At 44.2% G+C, this 20,210-nt stretch overlaps 1 protein-coding gene across 1 annotated transcript in view; it reads left to right on the forward strand.

Annotated features, from left to right (window-relative positions):
* Positions 1 to 1,947: 1,947 nt before the first annotated feature.
* Positions 1,948 to 20,210, forward strand: part of LOC114027942 (CKLF-like MARVEL transmembrane domain-containing protein 3) — a 28,437-nt gene continuing 10,174 nt past the window's right edge. The window contains exons 1-2 of the mRNA XM_027842089.1: positions 1,948 to 2,148; positions 17,644 to 17,799. Of these exons, the coding sequence (XP_027697890.1) occupies positions 2,020 to 2,148; positions 17,644 to 17,799 (285 nt within the window). The 5' untranslated portion in view covers positions 1,948 to 2,019. The remainder of the gene's footprint in view (positions 2,149 to 17,643; positions 17,800 to 20,210) is intronic.

The raw sequence follows: 20,210 nt of genomic DNA on the forward strand, positions 1-20,210 counted from the left end.
GATAATGAGTTCTATTTTGGAAATATTGAGTTTTAGGTACCATATTTGGAAATGTGATTGTGAGACTGCATATATAGATCTCCATGTTATTGACATAGAAATGATATTTAAAGTTTTGGAAACCAGTGAGGTCACCAAGGGGGAAACAGAGAAGAGAGAAGAGGGTCCAGGACAGAGACTTGGGGAATCTACAGTTAGAAGGTAAGATTTGAGTGATGATCCCAGCAAAACAGACTTATCCCAGGTGCTATTAATACAACAAGAATATTGACATTCCCAGAGACCAACAAGACTCTCCCAAACCCAGTAGTAATCCATTCATTTATTGATGTTGGCACTGGGGGAAACACAAAATTTAGCTAAGATGTGGTCACTGACATTATAAACTTTACAGACTGGCATGAGGGAGGTAGCAACAAAGAGAGCTATAGTGTATAATACCATTTGATGAGTGCATCCATGTGATCCAGGGACAATGGCTTTCTTGCTCTTCCCCAAACATTCTCTCTGGCTGTCCCCCAATGCCAAGACCATTCTAGAATGGTCCCCCTCACCTCAGCCTCCTGGCTTCCCTGGCTTCATTCAAGTCCCAGTGAAAATCCTACTCTCTACAAAAAGTCTTTGGGTAGCTAGATGGCACAATGGATAGAGTGCTGGGCTTAGAGTCAAGAAAACGTCTTCCTGAGTTCAAATCCTATCTCTGACACTTACTAATCCTGTGACCCTAGGCTAATTAATTACTTAACCCTGTTTGCCCCAGTTCCTCATCTGTAAAATGAGCTGGAGAAGGAAATGGCAAACCACTCCAGTATCTCTGCCAAGAAAACCCCAAATGGGGTCAGAAGAGTCAGACACAACTAAACAATAAGAAGCCTTTACCAATCTCTGTTAATTCTAATGCTTTTCTTCACTCGACCATCTCCGATTCACATTGTTTACGGCTTGTTCATACATAGTCATTTGCATGATGTCTCCCCCATGAGACTGTGAGTTACTGGAGAGGAGGGATTATCTTTTGCCTTTCTTTGTATCCCCCAGTACTTAGAACAGTGCCTGGCACATAGTAGGTGCTTAATAAATTATTATTGACTGACTGGGGATAGGATCAAGCTCTAAGGATGTGCTGCTCTATTAGCTTGGGTGGGCTATGAGCTTTAAAGGATGGGCAGGAATTTAGCCAGCAAATAGGTGGAGAGGGGTCATGAGCAAAGACAATGAAGCTAGAAAGTATGGGATAAGCTTCTGAGGAATGGAGAATATAGGAAAGGAATCATAAGATCATAGGATGGTTGGATTTAGAGCTGGAAAGCATTTCCATATTTTTCAGGTGAGGAAAATGAGGTTGACAGCTGGGAAGTGACTTGCCCCAGGCTATGGACGTAGTAAACAGCAAAGGTGGGATTCAAAACTTTGTCTATTGGCTCTAAAACCAGTGTTTTATGAGTCCCTACAAGTAATACTGTGGAGATTCTGGAACATGAGGAGGAACTTTCCCGGGTAGGTAATAGGGAGCCATTGAGGCTTTTTCAGCAAAGGAGTAACATGACCAGATATAAAGTTAATCTGACTGTAGTATGAAGGATAGATGGAAAGGAGAGGAGTGGGGTACAGGATGAAGGCAGAGAGTAGAGGAGGTAGGTGATAAAGGGGAGTATATGCTAGGGTGAGGGGGTCCTAGAGGAGAGGAAAGGAGAGATGAGAGAGATGTTACAAAGAGAGAGAGAGAGAAAGAGAGAGGGAGAGAGAGCAGTCTCTTCAGTTAACTATCCAGTGGAGATTAAATGGGCCTAGGACCCAGGAGAAAGGACGAGAAGGGAAGCGTCTGGGGAGGGGGCGGAAGCCTTGGGCCCCTGAGGGTTCTCCTCCCACTTGTTGAACTCTTAGATCTCTCTGCCTTCTCGCTTTTCTCCCCCCCTTCCTCCTCCTCGCGTTTCCGCAGTGTCATGATTTCCGTTTCCCTCAAAGAAAGGAGGGTAAGGGGGGAGAGAGGGAGAGAGGGCTCCCAATTCTGCAGCTGCCATGTGGCCCCCAGCAGACCCCGAGCCCGCCGGGGCCCCGGATGGCCCGCAGACCCAAAGCCTGCGAGCTCTGCTCCCCACACGGGAGTTCTTGTGCTCCCGCAAAGGCCGGCTACTCCTAGGAGAATCGGTAAGTAAGGAGGCGCCCCCCGCCTCGCGCACCAGAGGGGATCTGAGGGCCGTCCAGGGACCGGACCAGACAGGACGCGACCTGAACAGAGTGATCTGTGATGAGTCTGGCACAGCGCCAGAGCAGCCGCGCCCACCCCGGCCCATCCTGAGCCCTGTACCCGACAAGGATGACCTGAGCCTAGCCTGGGGGCCCAGGGTGTTTACAGGGTCCGGAGACCAGGGCCAGGGATGCAGCTAGAGACAAGCTGAGGGTGATGGGGTTCAGGCTGCAGGCATCCCAGCCACCCGCGGACCAGCCAGATGCGCCGGGGGCTGATCCAGTCTGACAGCGGGATCCCGGACTTCTGCTCAAAGTCTTGCCAACGGACCCTCTCCTCAGGGTTCCAAAATGCTGGGGAAGTCCAGGTAGTTCATAGACCTCCAGAGCTCCTAGAAATCTTCGAATATAGACTGTTAGCCTTGGTTAGAAAGGAACCTTAGTACATAGAATGTTAGAGCTGGGAGGGCCCTTAGAACACTGAATGTCAGCGCTGGCAGATACTTTAGAGAATAAAGACCCCTCCACGTTACAGAGAGAAGATATTTGTCAAAGACTGTACAGGAATTGGTGGCTAAGGTAGGGCTAGAACTCAGGTCTTAGCTCTTAGAACAGTTCTAAGACAGGGGTCTTGTCATGAGCCATTAGCTATCAACTGCTGACCCTACCTCTTTGCCCACAGATATCAGCAGCATTCCAAACCAGGGATCAAAAATACATCTAATGGGTTTAGGGCTGGAGGTCTGGGAGAAATGCAATATTGTACTGTTCCCAGAGGTAAGATCCAAGTAACCCTCCCCACACACCCTGACCCCAGCCTGAGGAGACTGAAGTCTTCCTGGGTAAGGCAGAAAGGGATGTGGCTGATGTCTACTTCCTTCTTCAGACAGATTTGGGGTTGGGAGGGGAGGGGGAAAGGTAAAGACTGAGAGAAGGTAAAGTCTTTCATTAACAGCAGCCTTTTCAGTTCGAGATACTGAGCTTGGATCAGAGCCAGGTGGAAGAAGGAGGTCTCTCGTCAGCTGTGTCATCTCATGAGTCTATGAATTGCCAAGTTGAATAGAGCCCAATTCTTATCCCTACCTGCTACCCAGAGTCATCTGCCAAAAGGAATCTGTGCTTGGGAGGGACCTGCTTGTCCCCTCTTTGTTCAACCTTAAAAGTGACTCTAAGGGCATCGAGGTGGAATAGTAGATAGAGCGCTGGCACTAGAATCAGGAGCACCTGAGTTCAAATCCGACCTCAGATGCTTACTAGCTGTGGGACTCTGGGCAAGTCACTTAACCCCGATTGCCTCAAAAAAAAAAAAAAAAAAGATAACTCTAGTGACCGTGACACTGCCCTCCAAAAAATCTTTCCCAGTCCTTCCAGAAGGTGCTGACCTCCACTGGTGATGAGCTACCTCATCCAGGAGTTCCTTACACCAATGAAATCATAGGTTCAGTCTCTCCTGCTGTCCTTTAGATTTTCATAGAATCATAAAATTTCAGGGATCTGAGGGTGGTTAGTTCAACCTCTACCTGAACAGGAAGCCCATGGATAGCATCCCTAGGGATAAGGACTCTGGCTAAAGATCTTACCAAACACAGTAAGAAATCAACTATTTTCCAAGGCAGCCCGTCCCACTTCTGGACAGCTCTGGCTGTGGAGGTGGACCTGTAGTAGAAGGAATACAAGGTTTGGACAGGGCGACCTGGATTCAGGTGTTTACAGGGGTCTTTCTCTCAAAGGTCTCTTCCATTCCTGAAAGTCTATGACTAATTTTCCCAAAGGGTAACTACCCCCTTCAGCAGAGGAGCCCTCTTTTGTCCAGGCCTATCCTGAAGCTGCTCTCTAGATCTCCACCTATTTCTGTTCATCCAGTTATGGTGCTTCTCCAGGTCCTAGTCTTAGCGCCATTCCTCTGTTGACCCAGCTGCACCTGGAGAAAGAAGTCTTTTGTAATTGATAAAGGGCAGGGCCCTTCTTTGCTGGAGTACACAGTTTCTAACCTCATCACCAAATCCAGTCCGTTCATACTTCAGAAATGGCTAGATCTGCACCCTTTCAGGCATTTGAGATCACACTTCCTATAGTGACAAATGAGCATTCTTCATTCCCCGCCTTTGCTACCCTCCCTCCTTGCCACCTTCCCTCTTGCCACCCTTCTCCCCTTGCCAGCTTCCCCCTTCCCCTTCGCTCCCCTCCTCTCTCTCTCTCTCTCTCCCCTCATCTCTCTCTCTCTCTCTCTCTCTCTCTCACACACACACACACACACACACACACACACACACACACACACACAGCCTTTTCCTAGTCCTCTAAAGGTGAAACGTGTCTCACATCCCTCCTCCCTCCCCCCTCTCCTAGGCCTTTGAAAGAGGAACTGCAGGCAGATTTCTCCTCCTTAACACATCTGGTTTTGGTTCAGTGAAGTCACCATAAGCCATCACACTTCTCCGCCCTCTGGAGCCACCCCTCCCTCCACCCCTTTGGAAGGCAGCACAAGTCCCATAGCCCTTATAGAAGAAATGCAGAAATGCCAGGGCAAGGTTTCCCTGATGGGACAACTGCCTGCCATTCCGCATCCAACAGAGGAATCGTGGTACAAAGCAACAAGCTTGAGCTGAGAATCCCAGGCCCTGGGTTCAGGTCTCCACCCTGCCACTTAACTGGTTGGGCTTCCCTGAGAGGGTCACCTCCTGTCACTGGGACTCAGTTTTCTCCTCTGTGAGTTGAGGTCGGGGGATGTCTGGTCCAGACAGTTGGCCTTCCAGCTCTATATTCTTAATCTGATGGAGATGGGTCCTCATCAGTGTGAACATTTCTTCCACCCATACAGATGGTAACCCCTACACACTTCAAGGGCAGCTAGGTGGCACAGTGGATAGAGTGCCGAGCCTGGAATCAGGAAGACCTGACTTCTAATCTGGCCTCAGACACTCACTAGCTATAAGACCCTGTGCAAGTTATTTAACCTTGTTTGTCTCAGTTTCCTCATCAGTAAAATGGGCTGAAGAAGGGAATGGCAAACCACTCTAAGTTTCTTTGCCAAAAAAAAAACAAAAAACAAAAAACTCCAAATAGGATCCTGAAGAGTCAGACACAACTGAAATAAATGAACACCCTTTATCCCGTGTACTTTTCATGCCTGTCATTTGCTGAATGCTTCACAGAGGGACAGCCTTCCAGTTCTGACATTTCATGTCCTAACAGTTTACACCCTAAGATTCCTTTTAACTCAGACCACTGGCATTCTACAGAATAGTCTATATTCTAAGATTCTCTCCAGCATTTAAGATTGCACTTCCTGTGGTGACAAATGAGCATTCCTCACTCCCCCCCTTTGCTACCCTCCCCCTTGCCTCACAAATTCTGTGATTCTTTATAACATTTTGGAACCCTAAGGCTGAAATCTTCTACCAAGTACTAGCCTGACTCGTGTCCAGAGCTGGAACAAGGCTGAAGGCAAGTTATAAGGAGGGTCTCCAGCTGACACTAGCAGGCAGAGATCCTGGGAACAGGAAAAGCCAGAGCAGCAGAAGTACCAGAGGGGGTCCTTCCGGCTCATCCTGCTCAGCACACTTCCCCCAGTCTCCTTCCTGAAGTCTAGGAAGGACTCAGATAGCAAGGGGATACAGTATCTCCATCATCCCTTGAAAAACCCATCCCTCAAAGGGGCACTGAGCTAACGCATTAAGATTAGAAAAACAAATTTTGTCATCCAAAAGCCTGGAAAGTCCTAGGGAGCCCTGAGTCCTGACTCTGGTCCTTTTTCCAGGAGAAATCTAAGAAAGCTCCCCATCCCTGCAGCTGGCCCTCATGGGAGGAGATGATCATAGCAGAAGCTGACATTTAGATAGCCCTCTAAGGGTACAAAGCACCACATGCACATTTCTTATTGGATCCCCACAACAATTCTGTATAAGTATTGTCATTTCCATTTTATAGATGAGGAAACTGAGATGTAAAGAGGATAAATGAGTGGCATAAGGTCATCCACCTAGGCAGTGGCAGTGCTGGGATACAGTACAGGTTTTCTGACTCCAGACCCAGTGCTCTTTCCACTGCTGCTGTCACTGCTGAGGACTAGGGTGGGGTGGGTTTCTACATCTGGCTGCGGTACATACCGAAGAGCCAATGATGAAACTTTCCTAAAGTGGAGCCAAATTCTTTCCCTCCATCAATGCAAACTATATGAAGCCAGAATGAATTTAGCTCAAAAACATTTTTAAAGTATCTAATATGTGCTAGGTGCTAGGGTATATGTAAAATTAAATAAGACAGTCTAATGGGGGAAAAGACACTGCTAAAAGGTACCTGTAATTACAGTCATACATAAGTGCATTCAAAATGATGCAAAACAGAGTCCCACATGAGCTCTGCAAATGAAAATGTCAGTGGTATCTGGAGGTATCAAGGCAGGCCTCCTGGAAAAAAGTATCACCAATTATTCAATCAACATTTGTTAAATACCTGCTATGTATACAAAGGATACAAAGGCAGAAATGAAACAGTCCTTGTTTCCAAGTTTGTTTCTGGGGAGACGAAATACACATCTAGAGATAAATACAAAACATGTTTTAAAAACCAGATATAAAGTAACTTTAAAGGGGAAGCGGGAGAGGAAGGAAGAGATGTGTAGGAAAGGTGAAAAGTGGTGTACCAGTTGAGTCTTGAAGGAAACCAGAAATTCCAGAGGCAGATGTGATAAGAGGGTAAATTCCAGGCATGAGGGACAGTGTGCAAAGGCAAGTAGAGACAGAGGATGAAACGTCATGAATGAGAACAGCAAGGCCAGTTTGGCAGGACCATAGAGTTCACGGAGGAGAGTAATACGTAATAAGCCTGGAAAGTTAGGTTGGAACCAGGTTGTGAAGTGTTCTAAATAACTAACAGAGGACTTCGTATCTAATCTTACAGGTAACAGGGAGCCATTGCAGTTTACTGAGTAATGGAGTGAACTGGACAGAATTTAGGAATATTGCTTTGGCACCTTTGTGGAGGATGGATTGGAGTGAGGGAGAAAGTGGATAAAAAGAGACCAGTTGGGAGGCTATTCTAATAGTCCAGGTAAGAAGTAATGAGAGGGACAGCTAGGTGGTGCAGTGGATAGAACACCGGCCCTGGACTCAGGAGGACCTGAGTTCAAATCTGGCCTCAGACACATAAAACTTACTAGCTGTGTGACCCTGGACAAATCACTCAACTCCATTGCCTAAACAAAAAAAGAAGTAGAAGAAGAAGAAGAAGAAGTAATGAGAGCTTGAACTGTATGGGATGAGATGGTGGCCACTTAAGTCACCTGTGAGAAGGCAATAGACTTGAGAAGTCTTTGTGGAGGTGAAAATCACCAGACATGGCCATTGTTCAGAGATAATGGGGTGAGGGAAAGGGAAGAGTCAAGGGTGATGGAAGTTTTGAACCTAAGTGATTAGAAGGAGAGTGGTGCCTTCACCAGAAACAGGGAAATCCAGAAGAGGTGTGTGTTTGTTCTGTTTTGGACATAATAAGTTTGGGATGCCTAAGGGACACCCAGTTCAAAATGTTCAGTGGATGTGGGACTAGAGCTCAGTAGAGAGACCAAGGCTGGATTTCAAGATCTGGATGTCATCTGCAAAACAAGGACAATGCAACTCATGAGAGCTGATGTACCTGTCACCAAGACTAGGGGTATAGAGATAAGAAGGGAGAGAGCCCAGGGCAGAGCTTGGGGTAGGCACACCCGTGGGTGGGGGTGTGATATTGAAGCAATCCTGCAATGGAGCCAAAGAAGGACCATTCAGACAGGTTGGAGAAGAGCCCAGAAAGAGAGCAGTGTCATGAAAATCCAGTAGAGGAAAGAGAATCTGGACAGCCAGGATTGTCAACAGTGTGGAAGGCTTCAGAGAGGACAGGAAAGATAAGGGTTGAGAAAAGGGCAGAAATTCTGGCAATGAGAGACAAATCATTGGCATCTTTGAGAAGTTATTTTCATTGAATGACTGAAGCCTAATGACAGAGGGTTCTGAAGAGAAAGAGGAGAGAGGAATGCAATGAGTGTAGACAGCTTTTTCTAGGAATTTGGCTGAGAAAGGAAGGAGATCTATAAAATGAGGGGATATTAGAGTCTAATGAGGGTTTCTTAAGGACAGGGGAGACAGGGGCATATTTGTAATCATCAGAAGACTTCAAGTAAGAGAGGGATGGATTAGAGAGAGGGGAGAAGACTGGAGGCCAACCTGCTGGAGAAGATGGTTAGGGATGGGATCAAGGGTACACATAGACTTGCAGGGGGTCTTAACCTGGGGTCTGGGAACTTGTGTTCTTAAAAATGAATATTTTAACCAGCACATTTCGACATAATTGGCTTCTTTTGCAATCCCATATATTTTGGGCATTTAAAAATATTATTCCAAGAAGAGGACTAGGGGTGTCACTAGACTGCCAGAAGGGTCCAGGACACAGAAAAGTTTAAGACCCCTGGTGTATAAGGATTATACAGCATTATACATTATCTTGGTGAGGAAAAAGGCCACCTCTTCATCAGAAATGGGAGTAAAGGAGTAGATAGTGGGGGATGGTGGTAATAATATCAAAATGTACAAAATGTGGAGAAATGAATAGCCTCGATTTTCTAGGTGAAAATATGATGTGAGGGCCTCCTGAGAGGATGAGTTAGTGTTATGGGAGGCTTAAGGAGGGAAGAGATATGGAATATCTGAGATGGGTAATAATTGAACAGATGGAGAAGGAAAGGTAGGGTATGCCAGGCATAGGGAACGGTATGAGTAAAGGTAAGGAAGGGGGAAGCGCAGGGCAGGTTTGGAGTCCAGAGGATATTCTAGTTTTCCTGCAGGCAGGCCTAGTGGGAAATGATGGTGCTTGGCTGAGATGGGGAGGAAAGGTCATTTGAGGTTTTGGGTTGGCTTCATACCAAAAAACCAGAGATAAGACTGCTGTCCTCAACTTGGCCTGTTGTCTCACCACAGTGGAATGGAAAGATCATTGGGCTTGGGGTCCAGAAATCTGGATTAGAGAGTTCTGATTGTATAAGCAAGTCATTTCACACTCTGAGCTTCATCTTCCTCATCTGGAAAATGGAAATGATAACCGCCGCATGGCCTAAGTCATAGGGCCGTCCACAGTAGAGAAAACATTATAAACCTTAAATCACTCAAACAATAGGAGCTCCTTCAACAACTCATCCCATAAAGTCAAAATGAGAAAACTCTGGTTCCAGCCTACAACTTATTCCTGTGACTGGTTGGATGGGAATCACCACTCTGTCCACAGGGAGTCTAAGGGCAGGGAGGGATGGGGTTGATAAAATCCATCTTCGGAAACAAAGCTGGTACTCAGGCCTGCTGCTAGCAATCCCTAGGTCAATGACATCATCTTTCCTCTACTGGAGGAACTTAGTCACAGCCCTTCCCCATCCACAGCCCCTCTTCCTCAATTTGTCCTTCTCCTTGGCCTTCAGACCACAATCTGCCATTGTTTAGCTTCCTTCTTCCTATTGGCCATTTTCTTTCCCTTTTAAAAAAAATGTCGTACTGAGGATTTTGCTTTTTATGTTACTGTCACCAACCAATAACCACTATCCTCCTCACCACCCCTTTTGAATCCTTCTTTATGATAAAACCAACACAGTGACTATGCCTGACAACAAACTGCTCCTTCCCCTCCCCCCCCAACCAAGTCAATTTAGAAAACTCTTCAGGGAAGAGCCTCCTAGAGGACTTTGGTATAGACAGCATGGTATAGTGGAATAAGTGGGCCTAGTTTCAAATGGAATCTCTGTTATTCTCTGGGTGAGTCATATCCTGTACTCTGGACCCCAATTTTGTCATTAATAAAATGAAAGAGCAGGACTAAATGGTCTCTTCTGGTTCTAAATCTTATGATCCAATGATAATATTTATATGAGCACCTGTGGTGTCATTGGTTCTCTTAAAAAAAACAAACAACAACAACATATGGGACTGGAAATCAATGCAGTTCCACACTATTACACACCCACACACACACACAGAGTTAGCCACTAGTGACTGATTAATGCTACAGTTCCATTCAACATCAATTAGCTTTTAGAAATTGATGTTTACTTTAAAGATACAGCAAGAACAAAATCATAAACATTTGCCCCGGTATTCCTGGGAGGATGTCCTCCACTACCCTATCTTGGTTTCTGGGGAAAGCAGACTCAGACTTTGTTAGAACAGTTTTGTTTTGTTTTATTTTTAGGCAATTGAGGTTAAGAGACTTGCCCAAGGTCATACAGCTAGTAAGTGTCAAGAGTTTGGTCTGAGGCCAGATTTGAACTCAGGTCCTCCTGACTTCAGGGCAGGTGTTCTATCCACTGCGCCACCTAGCTGCCCCTTAAAATAATTCTTACATAGCATTGGTGCCACTAAGCCCTTTTCCAAATATGATAGCCCTGGCGGGTAAGTCTTTACTTCAGCTGTCTTAGGGATGGATCCTGAAGGCCACTCATTGGCCATGCCATCTTGGGGAAGACCAAGCCCAGTTACTCTCAGCCACTCGTATCTTCATAAAATGGCCCCATCCCTTTGGTAATTCATTCATGTACTCTTCTTATTCAGTAATTTCAGTCTTGTCTGACTCTCTGTGACCCCATTTGAGGTTTTCTTGGCAAAGATACTGGAGAGGTTTGCCGTTTCCTTCTCCAGCTCATTTGACAGATGAGGAACTAACACAAAAAGGGTTAAGTGACATGCCCAGGATCACACAGCTAGCAAGTGTTTGAGGCCAGATTTGAATTCAGATCTTCCTAACTCCAGGCCCAGCACTCTATCCACTGTGCCACCTAGCTGCCCTCAAGTTCTGACAGGCCCTACTGAACTGGAAAGGCTTGATGTATAGGCCTTGCAGTTAACCATTATTTTGTACCTACTATGTGACAGATACTATACAAAATGCTCGAGGTAAAGGGAGGAAAGGGAAAGGAATAAGCACATACTATGTGGCAGGCACCATGCTAAGCTTTTTTTACAAACACAATCTCCTTTGATCCTCACAGTAACCTTGAGAAATAGATGCTGTTATTATCCCTATTTTACAGTTGAGGAATCTGAATGCAGACAGAAGCATACTATTTTTCATTTTATTTCTTCCATTTTTTAAATCTGTGTTTTCTTTTACAACCTGATTAATGTGGAAATGTTTTGCATGGTCAAAACAAAACAAAATTTAATTGAAATAAACAGAACCACAACAAAAAGAAGCTAGTTGGAGCTTCAGAGCAGCGGTGAAAGCATCTGAAAGTCTCTTCCTATAAGCTTCCCCCATCCTGCCACCCCACCTTCCAGCCCTCCCTCCCCCATGCAGCTGTGAAGGGGAGGATGTGAGAGGAGAGGGTGATACCTTGAGCTTCATTTGCTGCTAACACATGTCCTGTTACTGTGTGCCAATCATGTAAAGAAGCAGGCAGTTTACCCCCACCCCCACCCCATTCCATTACTTACTGCTCCCATATAGCAATTTCCTCCAGCTAGGAACACAGGTCCAGAGAGAGAGCCGCTGGGTGGGCCAGTTGATAGAGTGTTGGTCCTGGAGTCAGGAAGACCTGAGTTCAAACCCAGCCTCCAACCCTTACTTGCTGTGTGACCCTGGGTAAGTCACTTAACCTCTGTCTGCTTCAGTTTGCCCATCTGTAAAATGGGGATAATTACAGTATGTAGTTCCCAGGATTGTTGTGAGGATGGAATGAGATAATAATACGTGTAAAGTGCTATATAAATGCTAGCTATTTTTTTTTATTATTATTAGGTCTCCTCCCAACTCTTAGGCTTCTTCATTAAGGTCTGCCAAAGTCATAGTCTTTTGACATGGAACACCAGGGTCCCAAGCTCTTCAGCAGTGACTTGTATAGGAGTCAGAAGACCTGAGCCTGGAGCAAATGATTGAGTTTACTGAGGGTTCAAATGTGGGGGCTGGGCTGATCATTCGGTTATTCTGAAACCACTATCCTGTTACCAACAGAAACCCAAGCTCACTTCCACTTCCTCTTTTAGCTTTCCTGAAGGACCAGAAGACAGCAGGCAGCCGCTTGTAAACATTCACTTTCTCTGGGGAAGGAGGGCTGGCAAATCGAGCTATCACATTTATTGAGTACCAGGCCCAAATACAGGCCTCCAGCTGGGGAGTAAGGGGAGATGCGATGGAAGTGGGAGTTTTCTCCCTAGACAAGTGTGAGGAGAGCCAATAGTCTGTGCTGGTCAGAAGAGATGTTATCACTAAACCCAATGGAAGATCTCATTTATCATGGGGAATTGGGAACCGGAAGGTGAAGAGACCTTTCTTTTTTTAAGAATATCTGATCATAGAATCGTAGAGCTCAAGGAAATAATAATCTTGTCCAAGCCCTCATTTCACAAAGAAAGAAGCAGAGAGGGGTGAAAGCTTTCCCCCCTGGTCACACGGTGTTTTAAGTGTCTTTTGCTGGTGTCCAGACTCTCTCTAGTTTTGGTATGACTTGGTATGTCTTGGTCCTGCCACTGCCCAAAAGACTTATGCTGCCACCCGAGGATGGGCAGGCCTGACTCCCAGGGAGAGATGAAAGCCAACGAGTCTTGGCCTAGAAATCAGGAGATCGGAGCTCTAGTCCTGGTTTTGCTTGCTAGGTAGGTGACCACGAACAAGTGACTTTTCCCCTCTGGGGCTCAGCTTTCTGAAATGAGGAAGGCTAGACTGGATCATCTCTGGCATTCTCTGACTAGATCGGGCAAGAACAGGAACCATGGGGCTGACTTGTAGGATCATTCTATATAAAATCATAATCATTAACATAATAATATTAGCGTTTAAATAGCTATTTAACTTTGGAAAGTGTTTTACATACATTATCTCATTTGATCCTTGAAATAACCTTGTGGTATTATTATTCCCATTTGACAGATAGGAAAACTGAGGCAGACAGAGGTAAAGTGACTTACTCAAGATTCAACAGCTAATGACTAGTCTGAGACAGTTTTAAAATTCAGATCCTCCAGGGCAGCTAGGTGGCACAGTGGATAGAGCACCGGCCCTGAAGTCAGGAGGACCTGAGTTCAAATCCAGCCTCAGACCAAACACTTGACACATACTAGCTGTGTGACCTTGGGCAAGTCACTTAATGCTGATTGCCTCACTTAAAAAAAATAAAATAAAATAAAATTCAGATCTTCCAGACTACAAGTACTCTACCACACCACCTAATTAGAAGGGATTTTAGTTCAAATTTCCCTCCCCTCTCTCCATTTTACATAGGAGAAAACTGAGACCCAGGGCACACAAAAAGTAGCAGAGCCAGCACCTTTCCCAAGAGAGGCCAATGAGAGGCTTCTTTCTTTACCCCCGTATCGTTGACTAGAATAGGCAGAAAAGTCAATCTCACCTAGCAATAGCACTTCTAAGGCTGTATCCCAAAGAGATTTTAAAAATGGGGAAAGGACCCACATGTACAAAAATATTTATAGCAGCTCTTTCTGTGGTGGCAAAGAATTGGAAATTGAGGGAATGCCCATCAATTGGGAAATGACTGAACAAGTTGTGGTATATGAATATAATAGAATACTATTGTGCGATAAGAAATGATGAGCAGGCAGACTTCAGAAAAACCTGGAAAGACTTGTATGGACCGATGCTGAGTGAAGTGAGCAGAACCAGGAGAACATCATACACGGTAACAGCCACATTGTGCGATAGATGATAGACTTAACTCTTCTCAGTAATGCAAGGATCTAAGACATCTCCAAAAGATTAATGGTGGACAATGCTATCCACATCCAGAGAAAGAACTATGGAGTTTGAATGCAGATTGAAGCATACTATTTGCTCTTTTTTCCTTCTTCTGTTTTGTTTTGTTTCATCTTTCTTGTGGTTCCTCCTAATGTTCTGATTCTTCTTTACAACATTACTAATGTGAAAATATGTTTAATAGGAATGCAAATGTAGAGCCTATATCAGATTGCATGCCAGGGAGGGGGAGAAAATTTAAAACTCAAAAGCTTATGGAAGTGAATGTTGAAAACTAAAAATAAATTAATTTTTTAAAAAAAGTCAATCTCAGGGTCTGCCCCAGTAACCGATCTAGTACCCAGATCCGTATCATGCCATACCAAAAATCTTGACCTGACCATCCCCCCAGTAATATCATTCTATATCTCTTCCTCCTTTCAAGCCAAGCTCTAAGAAAAAGCTGTGTACAGTCCCTGCCTCAACTTTCTCACTTCTTACCTCCTCCCAGCCTGGCCCCATCTTGCCACTCAATGGGAAACAGATTTCTCCCAGGTCACCAGTAATCTCTTTGTTATTAAATGTAATGGTCTCTTCTCAGTCCTGGCCTTTCTTGACCACTCTACACCATTTGACACTGCTGATGATCCCTGCTCTCTCATCATGGGGTTTTTGTGACACTGCTTTGCCCTGATTCTATTTTTATCCATCAAATTGTCACTGGGTAGTTATTTTGCATAGCTCTTGTATTTACTTATCTGTGAACATACTGTATCTTCCCCTTAGAATGTAAGCTCTTCTGAAGGCAAGAACCAGTTCACCTTTGTATGTGTAGTCCCTGTGCTTAGCATGCAGCCTGACTGTAGTAGGTGCTTAATAAATATTCACAGATTGATTGAAATTGTTCTTTCCCCAGCACCACACTGTCCTCACCCGATGCTCTGGAAAGCTCTGATGTCCCTGGGGCTATGATGTCCACATCCCCTTCAGGCAGGGGTTGGATGAGCAGCAGGGCTCTTCCTCCTCCCCAACTCAAGACAAACTTTCAGAAAGTGTAATGGTTCATTCCAACTAACCAACCAGGAAGCCCCTGGCTAGCCAGCTCTGTGCCAGGGCCAGTCAGTGTGAGAGGGGACAGTGGCAGAGAGAGGGGCAGGAGAAGGGACACATATATAGAGCCTGCCTTCCAGGAATCGCACCCAAAACACAGAGAATAAAGAATTCATTTCCATAGCACCTGAAGATTAACAAAGCTCTTTCCTCATGATGACATGTGTTGGACAGTTCTGGGGAGGGGTTAGAGAACCCAAGACTCCTAGGCAGAGAAGGAAGGACTTGGGCTGGGCCATTTCTTTGCTGTTATCAGTCCAGACAGGGGGAATGCAGCCCCTAAGCCAAGAGGATATAGAGAAAGAGCTCTATGCCCTTCAGCATATGGCTTATGGGTAGCAGGCAGAGTTAGCTGCGCAGAGAAAAAAAGAGTTACTGGAAGTCCAAAGCCCTGGGTTAGATTCTCGGTGGTTACTACTGCTATGACTGAATAAAGCTTCCGCTCTCTGTCTCAATGCCTCTCCTGTAAAACTCAGATGATCTCTCTGTCCCTTGTGGTCTGAGGGGGTCGATTAGAGAGGTTCTAGTCTGATGGCTTTATTTTATTTTATTTTATTTATTTTATTTCATTTTATAAGTGAGGAGGAAATTGAGGCTCAGAGAAGGAAATGGACTTGTCCAAAGTCATAAAACTCCTCCCTTTTAATAGCTTCCTACCCCCGGTGTTCACCTTCTGGAGATAACAAGAGACAACTACAGAGGCCAATTTCTGCTCTGTCAGAGGAAGTTGAAGGGAGAATCACAGATGTGAAATCACTAAGTAGCACCATAACACATTTATTTTTATGTTTTTACATATTCAAGACTTACAAAGCACCCTAGGTACATTTTCTCATCTGATCTTGCCAATTGCCCAATGAGGGAGGCAGTACAAATGTGATTTTACTTTGGGGGAAATTGAGACTGAGAGGTGTTTCTGACTCCAAACCAAGGCTCTACCTGTTATACTCTGCTGAAAAGGGAATGGTCAGACTTGTGTTCAGCTGCCCTCAAGAGAATGGGAGTTTTGGGATCATCCACATAGAAAGTATTATTGCTCAACATTGGGTTTACTATGCACCAAAGGAAATGAAGGCTGGTGCTTGTCTCCATAGGAGAAAAATTGCAAAGAAAGTCACATACATAAAAATGGACATATACGTGCATGCATATGTATATAGAGATATACATGTAGACATGTGTGTATTATATATATGAAGCATAGGATTTGCACATATTAATTTACCCATATTCAGCAAGCAGTTCTGGATAATAATAGCCAGCATTTATATAGTGCTTTGAGATTTGCATAACATTTTAAAAATATCTTGTCTGATTCTGAAAGCAACCCTTTGAGGTGGGTGCTATTATTATCCCCATTATACAGCTGAAGAAACTGAGCTTTAGAGAAATTTTAAGTGACTTGTCCAGAGTCCCACAAGCAGAATTTGAGCTCAGGTCTTTTGACTCCAGGTAGAGGGCACTATTCATTATCTACCCACTCACACACACCTAACTGCCTCTCCATCTGTATGTGGAGATGTTGTTGAGATATTATGAAAGTAAATTCGGTCTTTGCCTTCAAGGAATTTCCCAACATCTAACACCACTCCTCATAACAAATATGCACAATCAAGCAAAACAAATTCTCCCATGTGTCATGTCCAAAAATGTGTCTCATTTTGCCTATTTAGTCTATCACCTTCCAGGAATTGAGTAGAATGCATCATTACTGGTCCTCTGGAATAACAGTTGGTCATTCATTGTGTTGATCAGAGTTCTTAAATCTTTCAAAGTTGATCATTTTTACAGTGTTGTTGTTAAGTAAATTGTTCTCTTGGTTCTGCTCACTTTACTGTTGGTTCATAGAGGTCTTCCCATGTTTCTCTGAAACCACTCCTTACATCATTTCTTATAGCACAACAATATTTCATTACATTCATATGCCATAATTTATTCAACCATTCCCCAATTGATGGGCAACCCCATTCATTTCCAGTTCTTTGCCAATAAAAAAAAAAGAGTTGTACAAATGTCCAAACATATCCTTTTCCTTTTCTCTTTTTGGGGTATGAGCCTAGTAGTATAATTATTATTGGGTCAAAGTGATATTATGACAGTTTATAACCTTTTGGTCGCAGTTCCAAATGACTTTCCAGAATGGTTGGACCATAGCTCCTCCCACAATACATCCATGAGCCCATTTTCCTGAAGATCCTGCAACATTTGTCATTTTCCCTTTCTTTTTTTGTCATCTTCAGCAGTCTGATAAGCATGAGATAGAACCTCAGAGGAGTGTTTCCAATTAGAGATCCCTTCCCTTTCCCCTCTATCTAGATTGTAAGCTCCTTGCAGGTAGGGACTTTCTTTTTGTATTCCAGGTGCTTAGCAGAGTACCTGGCACATAGTAGGTGCTTAATAAATGTTTATTGATTGATCAGTCTTTTGGGGCATAAGTACTTTTGATACAGGTGAAGGGGACCCAGATAACTGTCCATCACATTGTTGTCAGTTTTTTCCCTTTCTCACTTCAACCAAGGGATAGTGGGAAGGAGACAGGAACAAGAAGAGAAAGATGTGAGATGCCTAAAGCCAGGGCTAGAGAAGCAGATTCAGCTTCCTTAGGCATGGATCAACCCCAGAGAAAGCTGAGACTCGTCTCCCTGGCAGGTGCTCTCTTTCATCATCTTTATCTGCTACATCGCGTCCACGGCGGCTCCCTTCCTGACCGTGCCCCTCTTGATGTTTCTGCTGGCCCTCTGTTTCTTCTTTGGCTACTTCATGAAGATCAATGAGAAGTTCCCTGGGATGTGCTGGCCTCTCTCGGTAAGCAAGCTGTGGAATCAGGGTGGGTGGGGAGGGAGAAAAGACAAGGGTAATTTTATTTTATGGTACATTGGACGGCTGAAAGATTAGACTGGAAGGGAACTTAAAAGATTGTTTAGTCCAAACCCCTTATTTTATAGATAAGGAAACTGAGGCCTGGTGAGGAGCAGTAACTTTCTCAAGGCCATCAAGCTAGTAAGTAGTAGAGCTAGAATTCAAGCTCAGGTCTTCTGACTCCAAATCCAGTTTTCTTACATCATCCCCCATGCCTAATTCTCTTCCTCCTCAACTCTGCATCTTAGCTTCCTTCAAGACTCACCTCACATCCCACCTTAGGCAGGAGGCCTTCCCTGGTCCCGCCAACCAACAGTGCCTTCCCCTCTGAGGCTACTTTCTATTTGCCCTCTATATACTTTTTATGGACCTAGTTGTTCACATTCTATGTCCCCCAAGTAAAATGTAAACTCCTTGAGGGCAGGGTCTGTTTTTGCCTTTCTTTGTATTCCCAGGATTTAGCACATTGTCTGGTATATAGTAAGCACTTAATAAATGCTTGTTGAATTGACTATACCATGCAGTCTCTGAGACTACATGTCTGATCTTGCTCAAACGGAGTGGGTCCTGTTTGATGAGAGTGAAAAAGTGGAATTCAGGGGGCTTTATTCATTCTTAACAAGAATGGGGTGGGGCCTGGTGCAAGGGAGTGCCCACTGACATACTGAGTACTTACCTAGCTGAGCCCATCAACACAGACATCCTAGGGAAGATGTTTCTGAAAGTTTGGCAGATCAAATCCAAATACCTAGCATGAAAATGACTGGTCAATGGGACAATTGCTCTCACAATCTTAATGGACTGTATGCTTCCTGAGGGCAAGGACCATTTCTTATCTTGTTTGTGGTTTGTCCTTCATTCTGGAAGAGGACTATGGCATCAGGAAGATGATGACATGACTTGCAATTGAATTTGATTTGAGTCAGGGAGGGCTGTGCAAAGTCACCAGTCTCACTCTCTCCTGGTGACATTTCTTATCTAGATTTTGCATCACCCAAAGCTTTTTCTGTTGAGTTTACTAGAGTAACACTGACACCACCCACTTAACGTTTTAAAGAAAGCCTTTTTTACACCTTAAAAGCATCAAATCAATCAACAAGCATTGTATTGAACATCTTATGTGCCTTATATGCCAGGCACTGTGCTTGGTGCTGAGAAAATAGAGAAAAATGAAACCGTTCCTGCCATTTAGGGGCTTACAGTCCAGCTAGGGAAGGCAACATGTACCTATATAAGTGGATAAAAAATAAACACAAGGTAATGGGGGTAGGGAGAGTGGAGCTCAGTAGCACAGTGGTTCTCAATTGAGTATGCTCTGAATTATAGGGAATCTACCACTTATAATGACATGTACGTGCCTGAACCTCTCCCAAACATAATGTGCTAGGATTCTTCCCACCCAAGAATAATCCTGTGCCATGAGCAGAAAACTTTTGAGAGCCATTTCTCTAGAAGCTGGAGTGAGTGGAAACACCTCATGGAGGTGATGGCACCTGATCTGAGGCTTGAAGGAAACTTGGGGTTCCTAGGAGGCAAAGGTGAGGGGGAAATATGTTCCAGGTTTGGCTGATCAAGTATGTAAAGGCGTGGAGATGGGAGACAGAGAGTCAGATGTGAGGAACACTGTAAGAATACAGTGAGTAAAAAGGAACGATGTATGAGAAGGTTAGAAAGGCAAGGTGGAGCCAGATTGTAAAGGGACTAAAACAATTATGATTACATTTGTGCTGCCATTTTAATTTATTTGTAATTTGAAAGTCAAATAAGATGCAAAGTATTTTATAATCATAAATCACTATACAAGTGTATCTGTTAACTCTACCTTGATTCTCCATTCCCCTTCTGTGTTTAAACATTTGCCTTAGAAGTGAATTAAAGAAAAAAGCAACCACCAGACTGGTGTAACATGGGACACATGATTCAGGGGTAGAGCAGAACCCAGGGACCCTAAATATGGACTGATTGAGCTTGTATAAAGTGGGTCTTTCTTCCCTAGTTACTCAACCAAGAAATTTCAAGACCATGTTTTGTATTGACCTGTATTGACCACCAAGTGTCGCTGTTGTTCTAAACTGGTCTACAGCTAACTAAGGAATTATGTAGTTAAAGGAATTTGAGGATTTTCAAGAAGTTTATATATGTATGTATGTATGTTTGTCTATATATGTATATATAACTACATGTGTATGTATAACTAACATGAATGTTATATACACGTATGTGTACATATATACATATGTGTATAACTACATGTGTTTATACTAACATTCATATAGGTATATGTGTATATATGTCTGTGTCAGTGAGTGCGTGTGTGTGTGTGTGTGTGTGTGTGTGTGTGTGTGTGTGTGTGTGTG

Source organism: Vombatus ursinus, unplaced genomic scaffold, assembly GCF_900497805.2.
Source record: "Vombatus ursinus unplaced genomic scaffold, bare-nosed wombat genome assembly UNPS02014864.1, whole genome shotgun sequence".
Lineage (NCBI taxonomy): Eukaryota > Metazoa > Chordata > Mammalia > Diprotodontia > Vombatidae > Vombatus > Vombatus ursinus.